Here is a 23516-nt window from a genome sequence, read left to right on the forward strand (position 1 = left end):
ATAAATGCTTTTTAGCGTGTTTATCAACGCCGTTCGGCCGCCATTGACCTACATTACATGTGAATTTTCGAGTAGTATGAAAGGACGTAAGTCTGCGGATGGGACTTTCACCCAGGAGAGTGGGATCATGTCCCATGTGTGAAGCTTTTCAACTTTTTTTTATTTATATAAAATAACTTCATACTTTTACTTTCATAAAAATAAATAATATAAAAACAAAAAAAATCTATCCTTCCCCAAAGTTTCTTTCCTAAACCCCCAACCAGACATAAAATTCGCCGTTTTGAAACCAAAATAGGTGACCTACGTTAATCGTGTAGATTCGATGAGAAAATGTTTAAGGAGGGGGTGGAGGGGGTCTGTTTTGTTTCGATGCGCTGGATTCAACCAATCATCGAACTTCCACATACCAATGAAACGAGTTCTAGCCAATCAGATGCAAAGTAGGGCGGGTCTTTGCCGAAATTTCTCCGTGGTAACGCGGCTAAATAAACGGAGGCAAAGTTTATCAAACTTGGAGCATGTAGATACAGGCAGCTTTAGTTGAGAAAGTAGTTAAAAGAATGGCGCTGGGCATGAATAGAGGACAAGAGGAGAAGGGTGGAGACGGGAAGCCGTTTAGCACTTGGTGTCTCAAACTGAGGGAGCCGGGTGGTGCTTCTGCAGCGCATGTTGAAGGAAGACACCGTACGACCGCAGCGGTAAGACAGGGCTGGCTAGCTAGTCATTAGATGCTAGTCACAAAGCTCTGTCATAACGAGTACGTTACCGGCAACGGCCGCTACCGTTGCGACTTTTCCTTTACTGACCGACCGTGATACAAACAATACGTGTGTTCACGTTCATAGCGGAACATGATTTGTCATTAACGAAGGCCCCTATGTAAAAGCTATCTGAAGCCCAAACTGCCTTGATAAAGCTGTCTGTTTGGAATCAGCATGGCAGGTATTTAAACATAATGGAGTTTAGATGTCTAGCTATATGAAATGTTTTTAATAAATTTACATGACAACTAAATTCGCTTTTTTGATGATGACTTTGCCAAAGTAGTAAAGTTTAGTTTTCACAATGATTCATTGTAGGATTATGATATTATGGCAATATGTAAATCCACATGCATTGACTCTTTATTTATGGTTGGAAGAAGTAAAAATGTATCTTTTTTTTTTTTTTTTTTTTTTTTTTTTTTAGATTTTAAAAATTATGACTTTTATTATTGTGTAATGTCAGAAGTACTTTAACTGTTTTGCCAGTCAAATTAACTTTAATGAGTGCATATTGAAATATTACACTGTTGGTTGGCAAAAAATGCATCTCAAAATGCATCAGATTGATGCTTTAAATATGGAATATTTAAAATTTTCTTCCGGGGGAGCATGTCCCCGGACCCCGCCTAGAGGGGTAATATCCTTCTCACCTTTTTCATCCCTGACCAGTTTTCATGCCTGCCCCTAACCGTTTCTTGTTTTCCTAAGCGTGTGACGTTGGTCACTGTTGTTTTTGTCGTTTTTTTTATTTGTTTGTTTTGTTCCTAAAGCCTTTCCCAAAGTTCAAATAGTTTACACATTTGTTTCAAAAGTAGTTGTATATGCTGACTGAGAGAGAGTCCAGAAACCAAGCAGGGATGTGTGCTTTGGCATGGGTTGAGTCTCAACAAAAGACTGTTTCTTTAAAAGGTTCCGGAGACGGATAGAAATCTGCCAGTTTAACAAGTAATGACTTAATTTTTGCATCATGGTGAATGAATATTTTGGAATATATTATGAATATTTATGTCAGGGAAAATGTGCTCGCTGGTGTTTTAGCTCTTAAAGGACACAATTGTTTAAGTTTAAGGCTGTCAACCTGGGGTTAGTACCCAGGGCTGATCACATAATCAATTAGTCTGGCTATGATCTCATTAGAGATGGCTCTCCTTCCTCCTCTTCTTCCTCCATCAACTTGTCCCAGTTATCCCCTGCCTCTCCCTCCTCCTCCCCTTGCTCTCTGTTTATTGTTGGTAAATCAAAAGATATTCCCATGTTCAAATTAAGAGACATTTTACTCAATGAGGAAATGGCATCAACTTCAAAATCAAAGCCCTGTGGCTAGCTGTGTCAGCAGATTTAGTTTCCTTGCAGTGGAATCATTCAGCCGTGTGTCGCTTCTTCTGCATCTACAATTGTTTCATCTTGAATGTTTACTACAAATGCAGAACTTGACAGTGACTCCACAGAGCTACATTTAATGTAATGTTGGAACAAACATAATGGCACAAATCGACTGTACGACAGGAAGATGAAGAAACTGGACATGACGAAACCTCTCCCCTCCTGGATATAGAAAACATGTATTATTATATCAGCATAGAATACAAGCTGTCAAAGATAATGTTCAGCTGTTCTGCATGATAAGGCACGGTCCATTATGAGCTGCTGACATCTTTAAACATATTCTTGTTTCATATCTTGTATTATAACATTGACTCTCACATCATCTTATCTCTCTCACAGTTTGACAGTAACAAATGTCGACGTGAACTCACAGAAACACAGAATCAGGAACTGCAATCAATACTGGGCCATTTAATGATGACTTACAAAAAAATGGTTTATGATGTTTTCCTTCTTACATCCACTATCAACTCTGAAAATTATATGAAAAGTATTTAGGTGACATAAAAATCGTAACAAATTCAAAATAAAGTGAGCTAAGAGTCAAAAGGTAGGCCCAGTTTGGGAGTCTTCCATTCGGGAGCAAGGACGACGACTTCACAATGAGACAAAGACAAGTCCTTCTCAAAAGAAGACCAAGACATTTGGCTGAAAGCTCTGGAAAACGGTTGTGAGTAGACCTTGAATCAAGACTATTTCGTCCATTGATAGTCTGTTTTGGCAAAAACTACGTAAAGAGCTTTACAACCTGAAGATGATGAAATGATGAGAGAGTGAAGTCTCTAGGATGTTCCTCGTTGTAGTCATTGTGTTTCAGTTTTCTGTGCTGGCCCTGTCTGTCCCTTCTGTGTCCCTGTAGCCCCACCCTGCATGTCTTCCCTTGTCCACCTGTTTGGTTTCGAGCCTCGTCAGCCTGCGTTTGTGTCGTCTCGTTACCCAATCAGTGTTTCTCTTATTCCTGCTGCTGATTGGTTCTATGAGTTGTACGTCGGTTTGTTTGCCACTGTGCCCTGTGTTGCTCCTCATGGTCAGCCTGTATCAGCTGTCTAGTCATGGAGAAGAACTAGTTTAATCTTTAGCTGCTGGATCCTGCCTGTTGCAATCTCTGCCTGTTGGTCCAAACCTGCACAGCCCCCCTGGCTTCCACACAGAAGACCTTACTCTGATAGATAGAAATGAATCATTAAATATATATGTATTCACATCAGGTTGTTGGGCTGATCTCCCCTGCAAGCTGACAGTGAGGCAAAGCTGCATTCTCACATAGTAATCACTAATACATTTCTACAATACAATACAATTCTCTACTCGATGGACTTAAATTGACAATGTAAAAGAACAATTTTGATTAGAATAATAGATGATAGATATTCAGATTCTTAATCTCACCCTGCCCACCCTCAGCTGACCCACAGACCCAGGGCCGGAGCATGGAATGAATCAGCAGAGAGGATCTGTGGTCAGAGTGAGTCACAGCTGTCTGTCCTCGCTCAAAGAACATGGAGCTCCACTTTCCCCGAGAGCTACAGCATTAACACAAGTGTTCATCCTCCATGACAGAAAATAAGTGGGAGTGCATGTCTTTCCAGGGCTTCCTCCTGTCCAGAGGAGGGAAAGGCAAAGCGTTTTGTGCTCAGACTGAGCAGACGGGAAGCGTAGAGCAGAAATGGCACTCAGGTGCTGAACGTCCACGTGTGCATCTGTTTGGCGATCTGCAGCACGAAAACAATGTCCGGCCGCTGGTCTGGCTCTGGCTTGATGCACATGCTGACCAGGCTCCGCAGCTGGGGAAATGGGGGTACATTAGTTTCATTGGTCTTATTATCAACAGATCCAACCAACAATGTGTCAGTCAATCTCTCTATACTGGCTCACTGCCTCTCTGTCTGGGCTATTAAAAACTGAAATAATTCCATTCTACAAAAAGGTTCTGTAATCTCCTCAAAACAGCCATGCACTGTAGTTTTTATTAAAGGTCCCATGACATGGTGCTCTTTGGATGCTTTTATATAGACCTTAGTGGTCCCCTAATACTGTATCTGAAGTCTCTTTTATATAGACCTTAGTGATCCCCTAATACTGTATCTGAAGTCTCTGTGGCCTTGACCAACTGCCACTTTGCTCGTTTGAAAGCCATGATGTCTCTCTCTCTCTCATGGGTGGGCCAAATTCTCTGGGCAGGCAAAGCAGAGAAAGGGGAGGTAACGTTGCTCCTTATGACCTCATAAGGAGAAGATTCCTGATTGGTCCATCTGAGCTTTCATTTTCTCAAAGGCAGAGCAGGATACCCAGGGCTCGGTTTACACCTATCGCCATTTCTAGGCGTACGGCGTACGGTCGGTATCTACTCGTAGCCACGGTGTACAGGTCGGTATCTACGCGTAGCCACGGCGCGTAGCCACGGCGCGTAGCCACGGCGCGTAGCCACGGCGTACGGTCGGTATCTATGCGTAGCCACGGCGTACGGTAGGTATCTACTCGTAGCCACAGCGTACGGTCGGTATCTACGCGTAGCCACGGCGTACGGTCGGTGTCTCTGGCGTAGCCCACGCGCTCACGGTGGGTACCTGCAGCGCCCGCGGCTCGTAGCCACGGCGGCGTAACCCGCAGCCCGGCGTAACCCGCGGTGTGCGGTCGATATCTACTCGGCCAACCCGCGCGTACGGTCGGTATCTACGCGTAGCCACGGCGCGTAGCCACGGCGCGTAGCCACGGCGTACGGTCGGTATCTGCGTAGCCACGGCGTACGGTCGGTATCTACAGCGTGGCGGTCGGTGTCTGGCGCGCGTAGCCACGGCGTGCGGTCGGTATCTCACTGTGAGCCATCGGGCGACGGTAGGTGTCTACGCAGCCACGGCGACGGTCGGTACTTACGCCAGAAACAGCGCGAACACGCGTAGCCACGGGCGCATAGCCACGGGCGCACACGGCGCGATAGCCACGCGCCAGAGCCACGCCGTGACGGTCGGTATTCACGCAGTAGCCACGGCAAGACGGCCTGGGTATTCATCAGAGCCACGGCGACGGGGTCGGTATCTACTGCAGCCACGGGCGCACGGTCGGTATCCACGCCGGTAACCACGGTCGTATTCACGGTCACGGCGATCTACCTACGCGTAACCACGGCGTACGGTCGGTATCTACTCTACGCGTAACCACGGCGTACGGGTCGGCATCTACTTTCCACGCCGTAACCACGGGCGCACGGTCGGTATTCACCACGCTGGGGTAACCACGGCGTACGGTCGGTATCTACTCGTAGCCACGGTGTACGGTCGGTGTCTACGCGTAGGCACGGCGTACAGTCGGTATGTACTCGTAGCCACGGCGTAAGGTCGGTATCTACTCGTAGCGACGGTGTACGGTCGGTGTCTACGCGTAGCCACGGTGTACGGTCGGTATCTACGCGTAGCCACGGCGTACGGTCGGTGTTTACGCGTAGCCACGGCGTTGATTTAACGCTGAAGCCTAAATCCCACTTTAAACTGTTTTAGCTGATTGCAAGGTGGATTATTTCACTCTTAATCGTGCAAGGCTGGTAGTCTTCTCTGCTTCCAGTCTTTTCACTGACCTGGGCTAAACATGCAATTGCATTTGTGAAATATGTCAAAATATGACATTTAAAAAAAACACATTTAAAAAAAACGTTAATGTTCCCATACAGTAATAGGTTGAGTAAATATCTGTATTCACGGTACATTTGTTCTTCCTGAGACTGACGTTAATCATTGCAGGGGTCGGTTTGGTGTTCTCTACCTTGTCAGAGTAATGGTCAGCTGGGAGGGGGGGGTAATCACACTGCTCAATCTTCTGGCAGAGGGACAGCAGGTTCATCTTGTCCCCATAAAAGGGACTCTGCAGCGCCGCCATCTGGAGGAAGAAAGGAGTTGTGACAGGGAGACAGTGAACACTGGAATCAGACACAATGCAAAATCAGTCAAACTAGGACTACTAGGTCCTGATAGCAAGGTGTAAGACATGAAGGCCTTCAGCAACAAGGAAGAATGTTTGTGAGGGCTCCATTGGATGCCGGGTAGTCTGTGGTACCGGTGCCGCTGCACCGCTGCCTGGCCCAGTCAGGACTCTTGCTACATCTGTACAAACTCCAACACAGTTGGTCCAGTCAGGCTCTTTCTCCTTAAATAAATGCGTTCTCCTCAAAAATAACCAGTTGTCCTAGTCGGTAAGTGCTTCCAGAACAAAAAAATCCTTGCGTGACGTTCCCTCAAACTCACATCCCACGTAGACCAGCCACCTTCTGCCAGACCCTGTACTGTTGGACGGGGGGACTCTGACTCCTCTTCAGAGTTAAAAGGTTTGTCTGACTCCTCCTATATCCACCATGTTCCACTTCGGGATTGTTTCGGTGCAGTCGGAAATTCCGCCGGATGTCCCTCATTTAGGACAGATGTCCGTCGTCTTCCTCTGTCTCTGTGTTGGTGTTCTAACCTCCGGTGGATTTGTGAGGACTATGGTTAACTGCTCCTCAGATCTCTGCAGGGTAAATCCAGACAGCTAGCTAGACTATCTGTCCAATCTGAGTTTTCTGTTGCACGACTAAAACTACTTTTGAACGTACACATGTTCCACCAAAACAAGTTCCTTCGTGAGACTATTTAGCAGAGGCACCGTGGCTCTATCTGGAGCTTAGCCCCGCCCAAGATGATTGTGTTTGGTTTAAAGAAATGCCAATCAACCAGAGCACGTTTTTCTCCCATCCTGGAATGCTGTGTGGACTAGCCAGACCTTCCTCCAACCACTGAGGAATCGGACTGCGTTTAGCTGCCCTGCTTACGTTAACTTGACAAGTCAGAGGTCACGTCCAGCCACCCAGCGTGGCCATGCACAGGCAAAATATTTCTAATATGATCATGATCATCATTGTGATATGATGTGTATGTAATAACTGTTGGGACTTGGGCCAGTTGGAGTGCAATTGTTAGGTCTTTTTAGCAAAGTTAAATAAGAGTTAACAAGAAAAAGATGAAGAGTGAAAAGGGGTCTGGTATCTCCTGTGGTGGATGTGCTGATGCAGCCAGAGAATAAATGACAAATAATGCTGCTCATTCAGTCTAAACCTCTCCCATGTACAGAGAGGAGACTGTGAAACCATTGTCTCTGAGATGACTCAGCATTCCAGTGACATACGAGGAAATCAGAGAAGAATAGAGTTATTATGTCCTCAGTGATAGGAAGACATGCTGGGGAAGTAGTTAATTAGTTATAGCTAACTAGATAACTAGAACCAGAGGCAGCTACACAACGTTTAAAACCAGACAGGAATGATTAACCCAATGATCATCAACACAAGCTATCATGAACAGCGACCACAACATTTGGGTAGATGTGGACCTGTGAAGACAGCTGTCATATCTGTCCAGATAATCAGTATTCTTATATCATTTTCTCCCTGATCATCCCGTCCCACTGTCTGAGCGGCTTGTCCACTGAGTGCCACAGCTGTCCAAAGCAGCGGCAGGATGTCTCCCTCTGCTGCTGCAAGTTTGATCTTCCTTCTTAAAAATCTGTCTGTTTTGAGTCGACCAATACTACACAGCTGGAGTACTCCATTAGGGATGGCAGTGTCCGTCCATCAGCCTGTCTGTCCATCTAAGACTAGAAAACGCAGTTGTTGTTAATATGTTGGGATGCTATAAACTTTGCAGCCTCCAGGGGCCACTAGCAGGGTGAGGAAGTCATCATTTATTTCAATCTTTCACTGTCAATAAAGGTCCAAATGACTGTGAGCTTACCTCGTACAGAAGACATCCCAGGGACCAGATGTCAGACTTAAAATTGTATCCGTTGGCATTGATCCTCTCTGGTGACATGTAGTACGGCGTCCCCACTGAGACAGACACAGTCACACACCAATCAAATGATCATTTCGTTCAAAAGTTTAAAAAAAACAGTTGCTCATTGCCTTAACACTGGCACAGAACATGAATACTGATCATAGCGTCAAACAGATATAAGGTATATATAAAAAACTCTTTCAAATAGTTTGGTCATTATTTTGATTTTTATAGATTCGTTTTGGGGCATTTTGGGCCTTCATTTGACAGGACAGCTGAAGACAGGAAAGGGGGAATGACATGCTGCATGCACTGAGCCTCAACCAGGGGAGTTCTGTCATTTCTACAATCAGCACTAAAATACACAGCTGAGGTGTGTCCATTGTTTTTGGATGAACATGACATTCATGTACAGTATATTGTACATGTATTCATATGTATGTATGTTCTGTATTGACGTGTACTGTATGTGGACCTACCTAAGGAGTGTGCTGCGGTGGTTTTGGAGCTGAAGAAGCGGCCTAATCCCAGGTCCCCCAGCTTCACCTCGCCTGTGGCTGTTATGAACACGTTGGCTGGCTTGATATCTGCTCAGGATATATATTAAGAACAGAGTTTAACTGTTAAAAAAATGCTAGGCAGAGCTTCTGAACATCGTAATGCGTAGAGAAAGATGAAGACAGCCGGGTCACAGTATGTACACCATGTTATCTGTGTTTGAACATTGACTGTGGAATAGAGGAAAATGAAATGCGAGGATGTTTGGGTAGAGAGGATGGATGGATGACAGGATGGATGACAGGGCTAAATTCGTCAGTAGAAAGCAATATGGAGGTGAAGAAGTGTGCATCAGCTTACCTCGGTGCATGACTCTGCGTGAGTGCATGTGCTCCAGGGCCCTGCACAGCTGCACAAAGTATTTCCATATGGTCCTCTCTGGGATCAGGCGCCTCTTCTTCTTGAAGTACTGCACAGATGGAAGGTTACAATGCTTATCTGGAAGATGCTACGGGCGGCATATTTATGGGATAAAGCACTGCTCCTATCTCCAGCAGTAATGCACCTATTGTTGGATGAATCATGTGTTGAGTTTGGGTCTACGTGTTAAGTCTGAGCGAGGCCTCTGTGAGTCTGTGACTCCTGACCTTTATCATCTGTGACAGATCTCCAGCGTCCGCCAGCTCCAGAACGATGTTGAGCTCGTTGTCTTCGATGAAGGAGTCGAGGTATTTGATCACGTTGGGGTGATTGAGCTGCTGCAGTGGACAAACCCAACACTCATTTGTCCTTTGTTCATTTCAACACAGAATCAAGCAGTACAGCTGAGCTCCCAGTGATATTTTCCTCTAAACAACACTGGAAACCCGTTCAATCATTCCCAGTGAACAGGCTGGTTCCACTTACCTTTAGTAGATCTATCTCTTTGATGCAGTCCTGGCGAGCCTTGGCATCCATCATCCCAAAGATCTGCGGGGACAAAGAAACGAGGAAACAGCACATGTATTCTTTAACTTAGAAAGACAATTTTTTCACTGTAAAATGTTTCCTGGTCACAATTCTCTAATATAAGAGCCAAACATCTTTTTTATACGTAAAAAAAAAAGTACATCAGCCAATGTATCAGATTATCAGATGTGTTTTAAACTTTCTTTTTATTGTTCAGGTTCTAATGTGAATGACATAGAGTGGACTTTAGTAGAACCTGAGCCATACAGGCCTCACAAGCCCAGTATCAATATCATTATTTCAGAGTTTAAACAATACAGTAACCAAACACCTTTAATGAGAAATCTCTAAATGTGGTAATTAAAAAAAATTGTAACTAAAATGTATGGTGAGTGGGACCTTTCACAGCGCTCTCTGCTGGACAAACTGTGTAGTGGTGACACTGCTTCTCAAACAGATCTTTGGCATGTTGGTACCATTAGGCTGTATAGGTTGGGACGCCCAACCAATACATCCACGAGGAGCTCAAAGCCATCAACACTGTACCCACAATGCCAATATGTCAGTTTTGCCCCCCAGTCTTGTTGAAACATAAAATATTTACAATGATAAAAGCACACCCTCTGTGCTAATACTGTTGAGAGTTTAGCAGACAGCAGAGGCGTGCACCTGGACTTTCTTGAGTGCGACCAGCTGTCCCTCCAGGAGGTACGTGGCTTTGTACACCTCGCTGAACTGGCCCCGGCCGATCTTCTTCTCGATCCGCAGGTTGGCCAGAGTGCAGCAGTACTTACAGCTGGGCACGCTTCTCTGCACAGGAAAACAATGTAGTGCATTACATAGCATGATTAAGCTTAGTGGTGTCTAGTAAAGCTCACTCTCTAAAGAGTTCCTAACTATGTCCTTCAATCAGCCAGACTACAGTGGACACTGCAGCAGTTTATTTCTATTTCCCCCGCCCACCCCCCTCCTCTCTGACTACACACTCAAGGGCAGTGTCTCAAACCGCCTACTTGCACACTTCAAACACTTAGTTTTAAGTATATAGTGGAGATAACGAAAAAGTCAGAGCACTGAAAGTACCCGGATGACCCCCTAAAAACGGTCAAAAAGTTAAGTGTGGAACGATGGACACTACGCGCACTAAACGGGCGCCATCTTGACTTCGCAGCGGAAAGAGGAGGGGCCAGGGACGTCGACCGGCAGCTGATTGGACGAACGCGTCACGTGGTTCTGGCTGCTCCCGGATTTTACAACAGAGCATAATGGCGGCTCGTTCAGAATACGATCTCGTTTTTTACGAAAATAGTTCACCGAAACGTGTTTCTGAAAACATTTTAAGCGAGAAATAGGCCATGCAGTTGCTGAATCTGTCTTCATTTCAGATCAACAAAGGTCAGTTTAAGAGATTTTCGTCAGATTTTCAGAGGCGGCGGAGCGAGCCGACCGCTCGTCATTTCCGGTGAGTGTTTTAACGTAAGTGTTCCGTTTGGGACAACACTAACCATCAAAAGTGGGCACTACGGCAGGAAGTAGTCAGTGCACATTAGCAGTATACTGACAGAAGTGTGCGGTTTGAGACACAGCCAAGGCTAACTAGCTTCCTTTTAGGAATCTGAACTGACCTCCATGGTGACGGGCCACTTGGAACCGGAGCCCAAATACAGTCAGCTGTACTCAGTGCCAACTATGTGCATTGTCAGTTATTGTATTCTTGATGGATTAAATTCTTAACAACATTAGTTCATCACTGAGTAGTCATCAATGTCTCAATGTCTGGGTCTTTTTTGGAAAATAATGGGGAACATTTTGCATTGTCCAGATGTCCAAACTTTAAGCTCATAGGCCTACAGACAGAACAATTTATAAAATTAAATGAATAGTTTGAAATGTTATTGTCTCAGCTTTTTACTACAGATTTGGTAAAGATGAGGATTAAATGTTTAGTTTAGTTTATTATAGGATGGCCATTAGCTGTGACTTCTGCGCACGGCGAGTCTTCCTGGGCTCCACAGTCCACATAAGTAACAAACATAAGACATGTATTGGAGAATGAGTAAAACCACACTAGTATGTGTGTGTGCATCATTCTAATGCTCTTAAAGTACCCTGCAAAAACTACAAATCCCCAAAAGCAAACAAATCAGATGTTCCAAGGTGTTTCTCTGTGTTAGTTTAGTCAGTAAAGGTGGAAAACAATCATCGCTCTACATGCTACTGAGTATTTGCCCTGGGGATGGAATCTGTTAGTGAGTGTTAGGCCGGTTACACACTGCACGCGTCTCGCGAGCGTGGCGTTTCTGTTGCGTCTCAGCTGCGTGTCAGCTGCGTGGATTTTTCTGTGTCCTACACACCAGAAGCGTGTCTGACGTGGCGCTGCTCCTGCTGCTAGGTACAGGGGGGGCTGATCTCGGGACATAGTGCAGACAGATTCAAACTCTGAAAAATGGGTAGTGGGCTGTCTGTGTAGCTGTAAAGAGCCTATACTATATCTGATGTTGGACCGTCACTCACGTTGTTAGCATTGTTAACGTACGCTCAAGTCGGCGTCTCTTCGGTGTGTTCCAAGGCACTTTTTGGACCTCGGGGAGCCGACTGTTCAGTCCGACTGACTTTTCTGCAGACGGTCAGCCATCGGGTTGGTGTGTCAGGGCCATTAGAGGTGCTGCTAGGTAGATTTCCAGTCTTCATGCTAAGCTAAGATAGCATGCTGCTGGTGTAGCTTTACATTTGCCATACAGACATGAGAGAGGTATCAATCTAACTCTCAGCAAGAAAGGCAAGCAGCACATTTCACAAAATGTCAAACTATTGCTTTTAAGTCTCTTTTATTTCTAAAGGCACTGTGTTTCCTGCTGTCCATTTCCCCAGTGTGTATGATCACAGTAATGACCGATCACACCATCATTCAGCACAGAGCATGCTAACGTGTTAGCCTGTTCCTTCAGCTTTTATCAAACATAGGAAAACGTGTGTGAGCCATACAGTAGGATTGTCAGAGTTTAAAGGACAGGGAGGGGGGGATTGTGTTGACATCCATCTTATGGAACCCTAACCCTAACCCAAACAACATTTAGCTTTTCTCCATCATCAGCACTGTCAACCGAGCTAATAATACACTGCTTAAAGCCGTACCTGTTCCTCCTGACCAGGGGTTTTGTACAGATTGTTGTGGTTGTCCAAGGCGGGCTGCTTGATGTTCTGAGCCTCCATTGTATCATCCCACCCGCCCTCCTGTAACACACAAGAGAAATCAGCCTTTATTGACACACAAGTTTAGGCTGAGTGTGGCCCACATGAGTTAAACTGGCTGAATTACAGTTTTAACCTAACCCTAACATGTGTATGCCTTTTAAATAGCCTTTTAAATAACTGAATCAGGTTTTTTAAGAAGTGTGTTGAGTGGTTTTCCAAATTAATGGTCCCCTTGTGCCTGTGCCTCTCATAGTGCTAAATTTGGACGCTACGTTTTATCACAAACCTAACCCATAAAGACACACTACCCCACCTAACCCTAACCCTAACCACTAAAGGATTAACAGTTGGAAATTTGCTCTGTAGCACTCACATTTTCTAAAGAAAAGCCTCATTATTAACTGTGATTCTCTGGAGTTACTTTTGCCAAGTTCTGAAGTGTTAATAACTTGTTTTGAAAATGTCTAAGATAGGGCAAGTTGACACTTGCTCCTTTTCCTGAAACCAAACATTACAAGCATTAGTGCCCCCCCCCCAACCCTAATCTCTGCTGAGTCAGCTTTAAGTATTTAGCTGAGTGAACATGTGCTAACTTGCGCTCACCTCGGCTCTACTAAGCATTAAAATGTTAGCAATGCCTCCTGCCATGATAAGGTTACAGCGCAGGGACAGATCTGAGCTGCTCTTAATGAGGACTGTGCTGCTGTTGGCTTTCAAGGCCAGGAAATCTCTCAGCATATACCTGTCTGACTCAGATTCATCATTTCTTTCTGAATTCTCAATTTCTAGTCATAGTTCCATTATCTTTATTGTGACTATTATTGCCACTGTTCATCACACCCCCAACCAGCACCGTCAGACACCGCCTACCAAGAGCCTGGGTCTGTCCCAGGTTTCTCCCTAAAAGGGAGTTTTCCCTCGCCACTGTCACACTAAATGCTTGCTCTTGGGGGAATTGTTGGGTTTTTGTAAATGATAGAGTGTGGTCTAGACCTACTCCATCTGTAAAGTGTCTCAAGATAACTCTTGTTATGATTTGATAGTATAAATAAAATTTAAATTGAATTGAAATTCAGGGCCAGATGTACGTACATTTGCAAATGTAGCGTTATCCAGACTGATCTCATAAAGTCTCATAAAGTGGCGTATGTATGACACGTCAATTAGTATGCCGTTTTGGCGTGTTATCAAGACCCATAATTGCTTTTTAGCGTGTTTATCAACGCCGTTCGGCCGCCATTGACCTACATTACGTGTGAATTTTCGCCGTAGCGACTAGTATGAAGGGACATAAGTCTGCGGATGGGTAAAATACAGGACTTTGTTACTAAAGTCTTTCCCAATGTTCTTTTCCTAAACCCAACCTTTATTTTATTTTTTTTTTTATTTAAAATATATAAGCGTGTGATGTTGTTCTGACAATAGTATGGCACGTTCTCGCGATAAGATGCCATGTGTAGACAGCGTAGACATACACGTGGATAGCTTAAAACGCGTACAGATAACACGCCATTTGGCTTTAGGAAAGTGGTGTGTACGTTTACGCAAAGTCATGATGTCATGTTGCGTTATCGGCGCCATGGCAAACCCACAGAAAGCGCACACTGTGATACTTCAGCTCACGTCGTATTTACCAAACCTGCACTTCATCGGGTAATCAGCGCCTTTCTCCCCCCACTATACCATAAATTGCGCACATCTTTCTATCATGGATCAGCCACCAAGTAAGTCAAAACAGCGAAAACAAAGATTTAGCAATAACAAAGTTGATCTACTTGTTTATGAGGTAACAGCTTGATCAAATCAAATCAAACTTTATTTATAGAGCACTTTGTAAAATGTAAAATGTAGCACAAAGTGCTTTACAATTAAAAACAATTGACCCCCCCACCTCCCATCACATAAATACATCCCCAGACACCTACAGACACACACCCACCAACAACATCCACAGACACCGTCTCATACACACAATAAAACTAACATGTCACTGGGCACGGAAAAGCTAAGTTAAACAGGTGGGTCTTGAGCCTGCTCTTAAAAATCTGAACATTCTCTGTCTGAAGCCCTGAGGTCCGACGGCAGACTGTTCCACAGACGGGGGCCGTAGTACTGAAACGACGCTTCTCGACCTTGGGAATAGTCAAAAGGCCAGTACCAGAGGACCTCAGGGTTCACGAAGGCTTATATGGTAAAAGCAGTTCAAAAAGATAAGAAGGCCCAACACCATTAAGACATTTAAAAACTAACAAAAGAACCTTAAAATCGATCCACACAGGGAGCCAATGCAGTGATCTTAAAACCGGTGTAATATGTGCCTGCCTTCTGGTCCTCGTCAGCACACGAGCGGCTGAGTTCTGTAACAGTTGAAGTGGAGAGATACTCTTTTTGGGGAGACCAGAAAGCAGGGCATTACAATAATCAATGCGACTGGTGATAAAAGCATGCATCAGCATCTCCGTGTTGGCCCGAGAGAGAATAGGCCGGACTCTGGCTATATTTTTGAGGTGATAAAAACCTATTTTAGTTGTATATTTGATATGTGGGATGATGCGTGTTATTTCGGCATTATTGGTGGGGAAATGTATGTATTGACTAGTGCGCTGTATCAAAGCGTTAAGTCCTGGTGATATGATAGGGCTGAGTGCAGACTGCATAGACTATTCCCACTGCTGATGCTAGGACTGTTTGAAATGATCCTGATGCCAATATCTGTAATGTAGCGAGGAGTTTAACAACTGCTGGGATGGAATGTGAACGCTGAGTCGGAGATTCAATGTCATCTTTGATTTCTTCCAGTAACTGTAATATTCAGGCTGGGAAATTAATTAATTAAATTAGCCACAGTGGCTGGTGGATGCCCAATTTTACCAGCCACTTATATTTTTTACCAGCCACTTTTTCCGGAATTCAAATTTATAAAAGAAAGTGCACTAGCATATTTTGAATTGCTTCAATACATTATTTTTTATTATTAATACATATGTTATTAATATAGGCAAATAAAAAGTGATGTGAAAAAAAGCCTGTGAGACCATGGTTAAATTGTGTTTGGTCAATCATAATCTACAGTAATTGTAGGCCTACATGTTTAATGAACAGAAAAAATATATCGTCATTATCACACACCCCTACTTACTCTTGTGGGAATGGTTGGGTCTCTGTTAATTATAATGTGGCCTAGACGTACGCTGTAATCTGTAAAGTGTCCTGAGATAACTTCTGTTAGGATTTGACACTATAAATAAAACTGAATTCAACTGAATTTGAGGCTTTGGTTCATAATTGGCATGGGGAGCAACGAAACAATAATTACACAATAACACTTTGAATTAGTAATCCAGAACAACAAGTTGTTAAAAAAATTGCATGAATTCATCAAATCAAAGCAGTCCTCAAACGTATCTTAACAATGTCATGTAATGTGCTGCTTCAGTACGCAACAATATATTCCTGGGACCAGGGCTGGACATCTGGCATACAGGGCATTTTACCGGTGGGCCGATGCACTTTTGGGCCGAATCGCCGATATAAATAGACCTTTTTTAAATTTTTTGGCCGGGCCGGCCCATAAAGAACTCACAGCGGCCCATTGGTTTATTTTCTTTATTGGCACTGGCCTGACCCAATCAAATCCAGGAACCCCCTTCCCCACTCCGGGCCGCAAATTTACTAATCCCACTATGGCCACGCCTCCCGGCCCTGAGACACGAGCTGTAATAGTTATGCTGGAAGTTTAGCATCCACGTTATAATGGACAAACGAGCACCAAGTGCAAGGGAGGTGCAGAGAAATTAGAGGAGAAAAAGATTAAGAATCTACAGGCTGAGTCCTCAAAATGTGCCAAAATTTCTGACATGTTTGGGGCTGTAGTAGCTGCTTCAACATCAGCATTACCTGAAGCCGAGGAGGAGGAGAGGTGGCTGGCTATACAGAGAAGCAGAAACAACTTCATGACAGGGAAGAAGCCGAGGAGGAGGAGAGTGACCATGACAGGGCCATGGGAGCGAGGGAAGAAAAGATGGAAGAGAGAGTAGATGACGATGTGGTAAGGAGTAGGCAAATTAAGAGGCACTCGAGGTGTGTGTGTGTGTGTGTGTGTGTCTGTGTGTCAGCTTTTGGGAAGGGTTATAGTTATGGTTACAGTATTTAGCAGACACTTGTGTCCAAAGCGACAAAATATGAATCTTACAATAGTTAAAATTAACAGTAAACAGTTTTTAAAGTTGCTAAGCCAATATAAGCAAAATAGTAATAATAACAATAATGGCAATACAATATCAATAATAATAAAAATACCATAAATATACAAATCATAACTCTAAGAATGAATGAATTACTTAAGTGTAAGATCAACAGATAAGTCTTGAGACCCCTCTTGAAGGATCCAAAACCATCACATGAACGCTGAACACTAGGCAACTCATATCATAGAATGCACGCGTATTTTAAGAGGACTGTCTGCAGGGAATGTGTCTGACCAATCACGGTGGGTGTGGGCCGCCTGGGCCAAAAATGCCAGGGCCAATTTGTTGTCCCAGTCCAGCCCTGCCTGGGACCACTACACATGAACATTTAATATCCAGGAGTTCATGTTCTACACACTGCTGACTATCCCTCTAACAATTCAGCCACAATGAATGACATTGACCATACGCTGTCCAGCCATGTAGTTTTGTGTTTCATTTGGGGAGGTTTTTAAATCGGTTTTTCAGCATTTTTTTGGTTACACTTCCCCACCTCCCTTTCCAAATTCAGAATAATACCAGGAAGAAATAATGACTGAAGCCAGACCCTAAAGAGTGCTTTCAGTTCACCCTGCGCTAGCGCCCCTCATTTCAGACATTATGTCTACATGAACCCTCGCAGCTGTTTCCTCTTCCTGTCACAAGGAAAACTGCTCTGAGCCTCTCAGAAATGTCCAAAGAAATAGTAGCACGGAGGTAGATTACAATGGGTCAGACCAAAAAACAAGGTCTACTTTTCTAAACTCTTAGATGGCCCTCGGTGTGACTGTGAGTATGAATATGTTGCGTTAACACTGGGATGGACTGGTGTACACAGCCTCCTGTCCAAAGCATGCTGGGATATACTTCAGCCTCCTGCAGTGGGCCAGCATGCTTCAAACAAAGTGTTTGACTAGCAGCTTCTGCAGCTTCCCCCCAACCCCCACACACCTTTCTGACATCCCAAATGGGAGTGTTGCGTCTAAGAATTGTAACTTTCCAAAACAGACAATCTGAATCACCACCTGGTGCTTAAATGAATACAAATTTGTGCAGCAGAGCTATTTTCCCTCTCTTAAAACAAGGATGGAAATTGATGCAGCAGAACCAGAGATGTCATCTTTTTTATTCCATGAATGCCTGCAGAGCAGAAGGCTATAGACTTATTTCTAACTCCACCCCTCCAGATGTTTCTACTTTTCAAACTTGTAGTCTTCAACCAACGCTGCCTCGAGTGACATCACTTGAGGACATTTATCAGACTTTCTACTTCTGGGGGATTTATACAAATTAAGTGGCATATGTGTAGGCAGCTTTAGTAACCTAACCAACATTATAGGCCTATAGTTGTGTTTTAAGTTAACACAATATCAGAATCAGAAAAGGGTTTATTGCCACATACAGCTATGTGGAAGTGCCTCGGTGAATGGTACATACACAAACAAACAAACATATTAAACATTGATAAGAAAATCTATGTTCCAAATGTTTCATCGGCAGGCCGATATTAGGGATTTTCCAAACTATTGGTATCTGCATTTATAATGGCTGATAAAAAAAAAAATTATATTTTTTTTAAATATTCATTCATCAGAATCATTTATAATGACAAATGATTCTGATAATTAAATATTAAAAAAATAAAATAAAAACGGACGAAAACCCCCTTCAATGACTGTTGGCGTCCCCCAGAGGGCGCTCTACCCTACAACGATTTTTTTGTTGTTATTGTCTATTTGTTTAAAGGACTTTAAGTTTCATATCTTAAGTTTGTATTTTTATATACGTTTTATTTATCTCACTTTAATATATTTTGATGTTCCTCTGTTCTGTTGAGACAATAAAACAAACTATCATTTTTAAACTGCATTATCATTATTTTAGTGAGGACTCATAAATAACTACAAATAACTAATGCTAGGGAAATCTGTTTATGTTTTGTTACGCATTTCTGGATAAAAAAAAATATATATTTCAGCCGATATATCGGAATATCAGATTTTTATTATTATTATTTTTTATGTGAAAGTGGACATTGTTATGTTTTTCATACAACTGAACTGTCAATATTAAGGTTGGTTTGGTCTAGAACTAGCATAGTACTTGGAACAAAGTTGAATATTTGACCATTTAAAATGACTTTTAGCTAACTATTTCAACCGTTTATACAGTACCTTTTACTAATCATTTGATTTGTTTAGCCATTACTTTTAGCTAGTTGTTTCTACTAGTTATTTATTACTTTTACCTGTTTTTATTCTGTGCTTGCCTGCTAACTAGTTTTCTCTTACATAACTGCAACATGTAGTGTTCAAATGTGACAGTTGACTTAATGTACATATTCCTTTCATCAAATCATAATGTCTATTTACTACCATGCTGCCAAATAACCCAGCATTCAGCTTTTTTAAACTTTGGAGAAACTTCTTCCAAACCTCAAATATTCCAAAGGACAGAAGGGACGTGTGAAGACATGTCTTCCTGCTGAATGGACACAAAGCAGTCCTCCAGTCCCACAGGACACGGCTCCCTGTCACAGCTGACACGTGACTAATTTTAGCCACATATTTGACCTTGGATGCCCAGGCATCCTCATAACCCCCCCATGTTGCTGCTATAGTTCACCTAATGCCTGTAGAAACAGAGCTGTATCCGTGTGTGTCTGTGTAACATTGGGGTCTCTAAATGTTGTTTCACATTGTATTTAATCACATTTCACACCAGAAGCTGTATTTAATAGGGTATCAACCAACTTCAAACTTTGAGAAAAAGGTAACTAAGTTGCAGTAATTGAATGGTAATGCAGTTACAAATTTGTTTTATTAAAAACTTATATTTTTAAACGCCATTTTGAGAAACTAACCTGCAGAATTTATGAATGTCTCGCAATGGTTTCCTGTTATGAAAGAGAAGCCTCCAGAGAGGAACTACATGTGAGTCACTCAGTAAGTAGCCTATCTGGCTACACCAGCATGCCTTCATTCAGCAGGCTGACAGGCAGACAGCTTTACACTGACTTGGCAGTGGCCACATGTTTATGAAAATATGTTAATAATGTGAGCGGAGGACATGGAGGGGAAATTCAGTCTCAAACAATGCTTTGCAGTCAGAATGGTGTGTGAGTGCTGCGTCCTGCCCTGCCCCACACAGACAGCAGGAACCAATCAACGTCCACAGCGGGAAGCATCGTTTCCATACGGTCCTCACAGCTGTATGCTAACGTGCTCGCTAGCTTTGTGTGCTAAGTAGCTTTTGCAGCTTTTCAAACTTAGTAAAGAGACTTTAACGTTACCGTGGCCCAACACAAGCAGTACATGGCAACAAGTAGCTCGAGCATACACAGCTTAGAAACTGTCACGTGTTTAATGTCTTCTTACCTTAGAGGAGTCAGTTCTGTCCTGCTGCTCACTGCAAACCCTTCACACAGCACTGGTCCCTCCTGCTGCTGTTGTGCAACTCCCCCACAGACACACACACACACACACACACCTTCTCTCTCTCTCTCTCTCTCTCTCTCTCTCTCTCTCTCTCTGTCTGTCTGTGTGTGTCTCTCTCTCTGTCTCTCTCTGTCTGTCTGTGTGTCTCTCTCTCTCTGTCTCTCTGTCTCTCTCTGTCTGTCTGTGTGTGTCTCTCTCTCGGAGCTTACTTTGGGAAACAGACGTGTAGCCTACATTGCAAAGCAAGTGTGAAATAAAACAATAAGTAAATATCTAGAATAGAAAGTAAACAGAGCTGTGTAACATTGTAATGATATATGAAAACGTGCAGTTTACCAATGTATATTCTACATATGACTGATCAACATGAAAAAGTGTGGACACTACAGTTAAAAATATGAATAGCAATAAGTGATAGGTGTGTCTGATTGACAGATAATTAACATTGTCTTCAGTCTTCATTTACTGGTTTTATTTGGTTGGACGTCCTGTCCATGTCCCAGCAGCTCACACATGGCGCTGCTGTAATCACCCAGCAGGTATAGACGTTCTGTATCTCTGTCTGTGGTTCTGAGGATACTTCAAAGTGGTGGTCAGGTTGTGACAAGTGTTTGTTAAAAAGTAGGTGAAACGTCCCAGCTCCCTCTCTCTACACTCAGCCTCTTGCACTGCGATGGGGCCATTGTTTCCTGACAGAAAGTAGAAGAGACGCTTCAGTATTAGCGTTTAAGTCTGAGTCTGATCTCACAGGACACTCTTGGACCTTTTGTAACCATCTTCAGATGTAGTAACACGTTTTACTATACCTGCTTGCCTGCTCAAAAGGGACAAAAGTAAGACGAGAGCAACCCCAACACATGACATCGTAAAGCCCTATCTCCTCAGGAGAGAAGGGGGAGGTGGAGAGTTTACCCAGCACCCAAGCAAAGCATGTGATTTCATCAAAGTGGAATCATTTATTTTCTGTTTACATTTGGTATGATACTCATACTCATGTACTGTATATAAACTATACGTACAGACAAAGGAATGCCTCGATGTTTTGTTAGGTAACCTCATCCTTGTAATGTGATACTGTTCAATGGATTGATGTTACAGTAATTTGTATTATGCTGAATAATAATCTTCATAATATTTATATTCTACTTGTAGCTAAATGTCTCAATATTTCATTATGGGGGATTTAGATAAGTGAGACTAGAATATTCAAAATCAAAAAGAGAAAGTTTAGTTCAGATTTAGTTAAGTGTCAGAACGTGTGATGGGAGGGATTAGCAAGCTCTGGATACAGCTTTTCACCCTGTGTGTTGAGCTCTCTGTTTTAGCTACAGAGTGAGGCATCTCACCATCTTTGTTGGGATCTTTAGCTGGGACTACTAGCCAGTCATGTGCAGTAGCTAGGTAAGGACTGCTAGCCAGTCAGAAGCAGAGTATGAGGGCGTGCCCTGACAGTACCTAGGTAAGGACAGCTAGCCAGTCAGAAGCGTGGTATGAGGGCGTGCCCTGACAGTACCTAGGTAAGGACAGCTAGCCAGTCAGAAGCGGGTATGAGGGCGTGCCCTGACAGTACCTAGGTAAGGACAGCTAGCCAGTCAGAAGCGGGTATGAGGGCGTGCCCTGACAGTACCTAGGTAAGGACAGCTAGCCAGTCAGAAGCGTGGTATGAGGGTGTGCCCTGACAGTACCTAGGTAAGGACTGCTAGCCAGTCAGAAGCGGTGTATGAGGGCGTGCCCTGACAGTACCTAGGTAAGGACAGCTAGCCAGTCTGAAGCAGTGTATGAGGGCGTGCCCTGACAGTACCTAGGTAAGGACAGCTAGCCAGTCAGAAGCGGAGTATGAGGGCGTGGAGTCAGAAGCAGGGTGAGGGCGTGCCCTGACAGTACCTAGGTAAGGACAGCTAGCCAGTCAGAAGCAGAGTATGAGGGCGTGCCCTGACAGTACCTAGGTAAGGACAGCTAGCCAGTCAGAAGCAGAGTATGAGGGCGTGCCCTGACAGTACCTAGGTAAGGACAGCTAGCCAGTCTGAAGCAGTGTATGAGGGCGTGCCCTGACAGTACCTAGGTAAGGACAGCTAGCCAGTCTGAAGCAGAGTATGAGGGCGTGCCCTGACAGTACCTAGGTAAGGACAGCTAGCCAGTCAGAAGCGGAGTATGAGGGCGTGCCCTGACAGTACCTAGGTAAGGACAGCTAGCCAGTCAGAAGCAGAGTATGAGGGCGTGCCCTGACAGTACCTAGGTAAGGACAGCTAGCCAGTCAGAAGCGGAGTATGAGGGCGTGCCCTGACAGTACCAGGTCAGCTAGCCAGTCAGAAGCGGAGTATGAGGGCGTGCCCCTGACAGTACCTAGGTAAGGACAGCTAGCCAGTCAGAAGCGGAGTATGAGGGCGTGCCCCCTGACAGTACCTAGGTAAGGACAGCTAGCCAGTCAGAAGCGGAGTATGAGGGCGTGCCCAGTACCTGACAGTACCTAGGAGGGCGTGCCCTGACAGTACCTAGGACAGCTAGCCAGTCAGAAGCGGAGTATGAGGGCGTGCCCTGACAGTACCTAGGTAAGGACAGCTAGCCAGTCAGAAGCAGGCAGTCAGAAGCGGAGGGCGGGCGTGCCCTGACAGTACCTAGGTAAGGACAGCTAGCCAGTCAGAAGCAGGAGTATGAGGGCGTGGACAGTACCGGTAAGGACCTAGCCAGTCAGACAGGGCGTGCCCTGACAGTACCTAGGTAAGGGACAGCTAGCCAGTCAGAAGCGGAGTATGAGGGCGTGCCCTGACAGTACCTAGGTAAGGACAGCTAGCCAGTCAGAAGCAGAGTATGAGGGCGTGCCCTGACAGTACCTAGGTAAGGACAGCTAGCCAGTCAGAAGCGGTATGAGGGCGTGAGGGTCAGAAGCGGAGTATGAGGGCGTGCCTGACAGTACCTAGGTAAGGACAGCTAGCCAGTCAGAAGCAGGAGTATGAGGGCGTGCCCTGACAGTACCTAGGTACTAGCCAGTCAGAAGCGGAGTATGAGGGCGTGCCCTGACAGTACCCAGGTAAGGACAGCTAGCCAGTCAGAAGCGGAGAGGGCGTGCCCTGACAGTACCTAGGTAAGGACAGCTAGCCAGTCAGAAGCGGAGTATGAGGGCGTGCCCTGACAGTACCTAGGTAAGGACAGCTAGCCAGTCAGAAGCAGAGTATGAGGGCGTGCCCTGACAGTACCTAGGTAAGGACAGCTAGCCAGTCAGAAGCGGAGTATGAGGGCGTGCCCTGACAGTACCTAGGTAAGGAC

General features: G+C 44.4%; 1 protein-coding gene across 1 annotated transcript; it reads right to left on the reverse strand.

The window, feature by feature from the left end:
• Nucleotides 1-2544: 2544 nt before the first annotated feature.
• On the reverse strand, nt 2545-20270 carry nek6 (NIMA-related kinase 6). Its single transcript, XM_028602360.1, has 10 exons — nt 20193-20270; nt 12530-12628; nt 10064-10204; nt 9353-9415; nt 9094-9204; nt 8807-8915; nt 8428-8535; nt 7907-8001; nt 5910-6023; nt 2545-3937 (listed from the first exon to the last, which is right to left on the reverse strand). The coding sequence occupies exons 2-10, from the start codon at nt 12605-12607 to the stop codon at nt 3827-3829; spliced, it is 930 nt and encodes a 309-aa protein (XP_028458161.1). The 5' UTR covers nt 12608-12628; nt 20193-20270; the 3' UTR covers nt 2545-3826.
• Between the last annotated feature and the right edge of the window lie 3246 nt (nt 20271-23516).

Source organism: Perca flavescens, chromosome 16, assembly GCF_004354835.1.
Source record: "Perca flavescens isolate YP-PL-M2 chromosome 16, PFLA_1.0, whole genome shotgun sequence".
Lineage (NCBI taxonomy): Eukaryota > Metazoa > Chordata > Actinopteri > Perciformes > Percidae > Perca > Perca flavescens.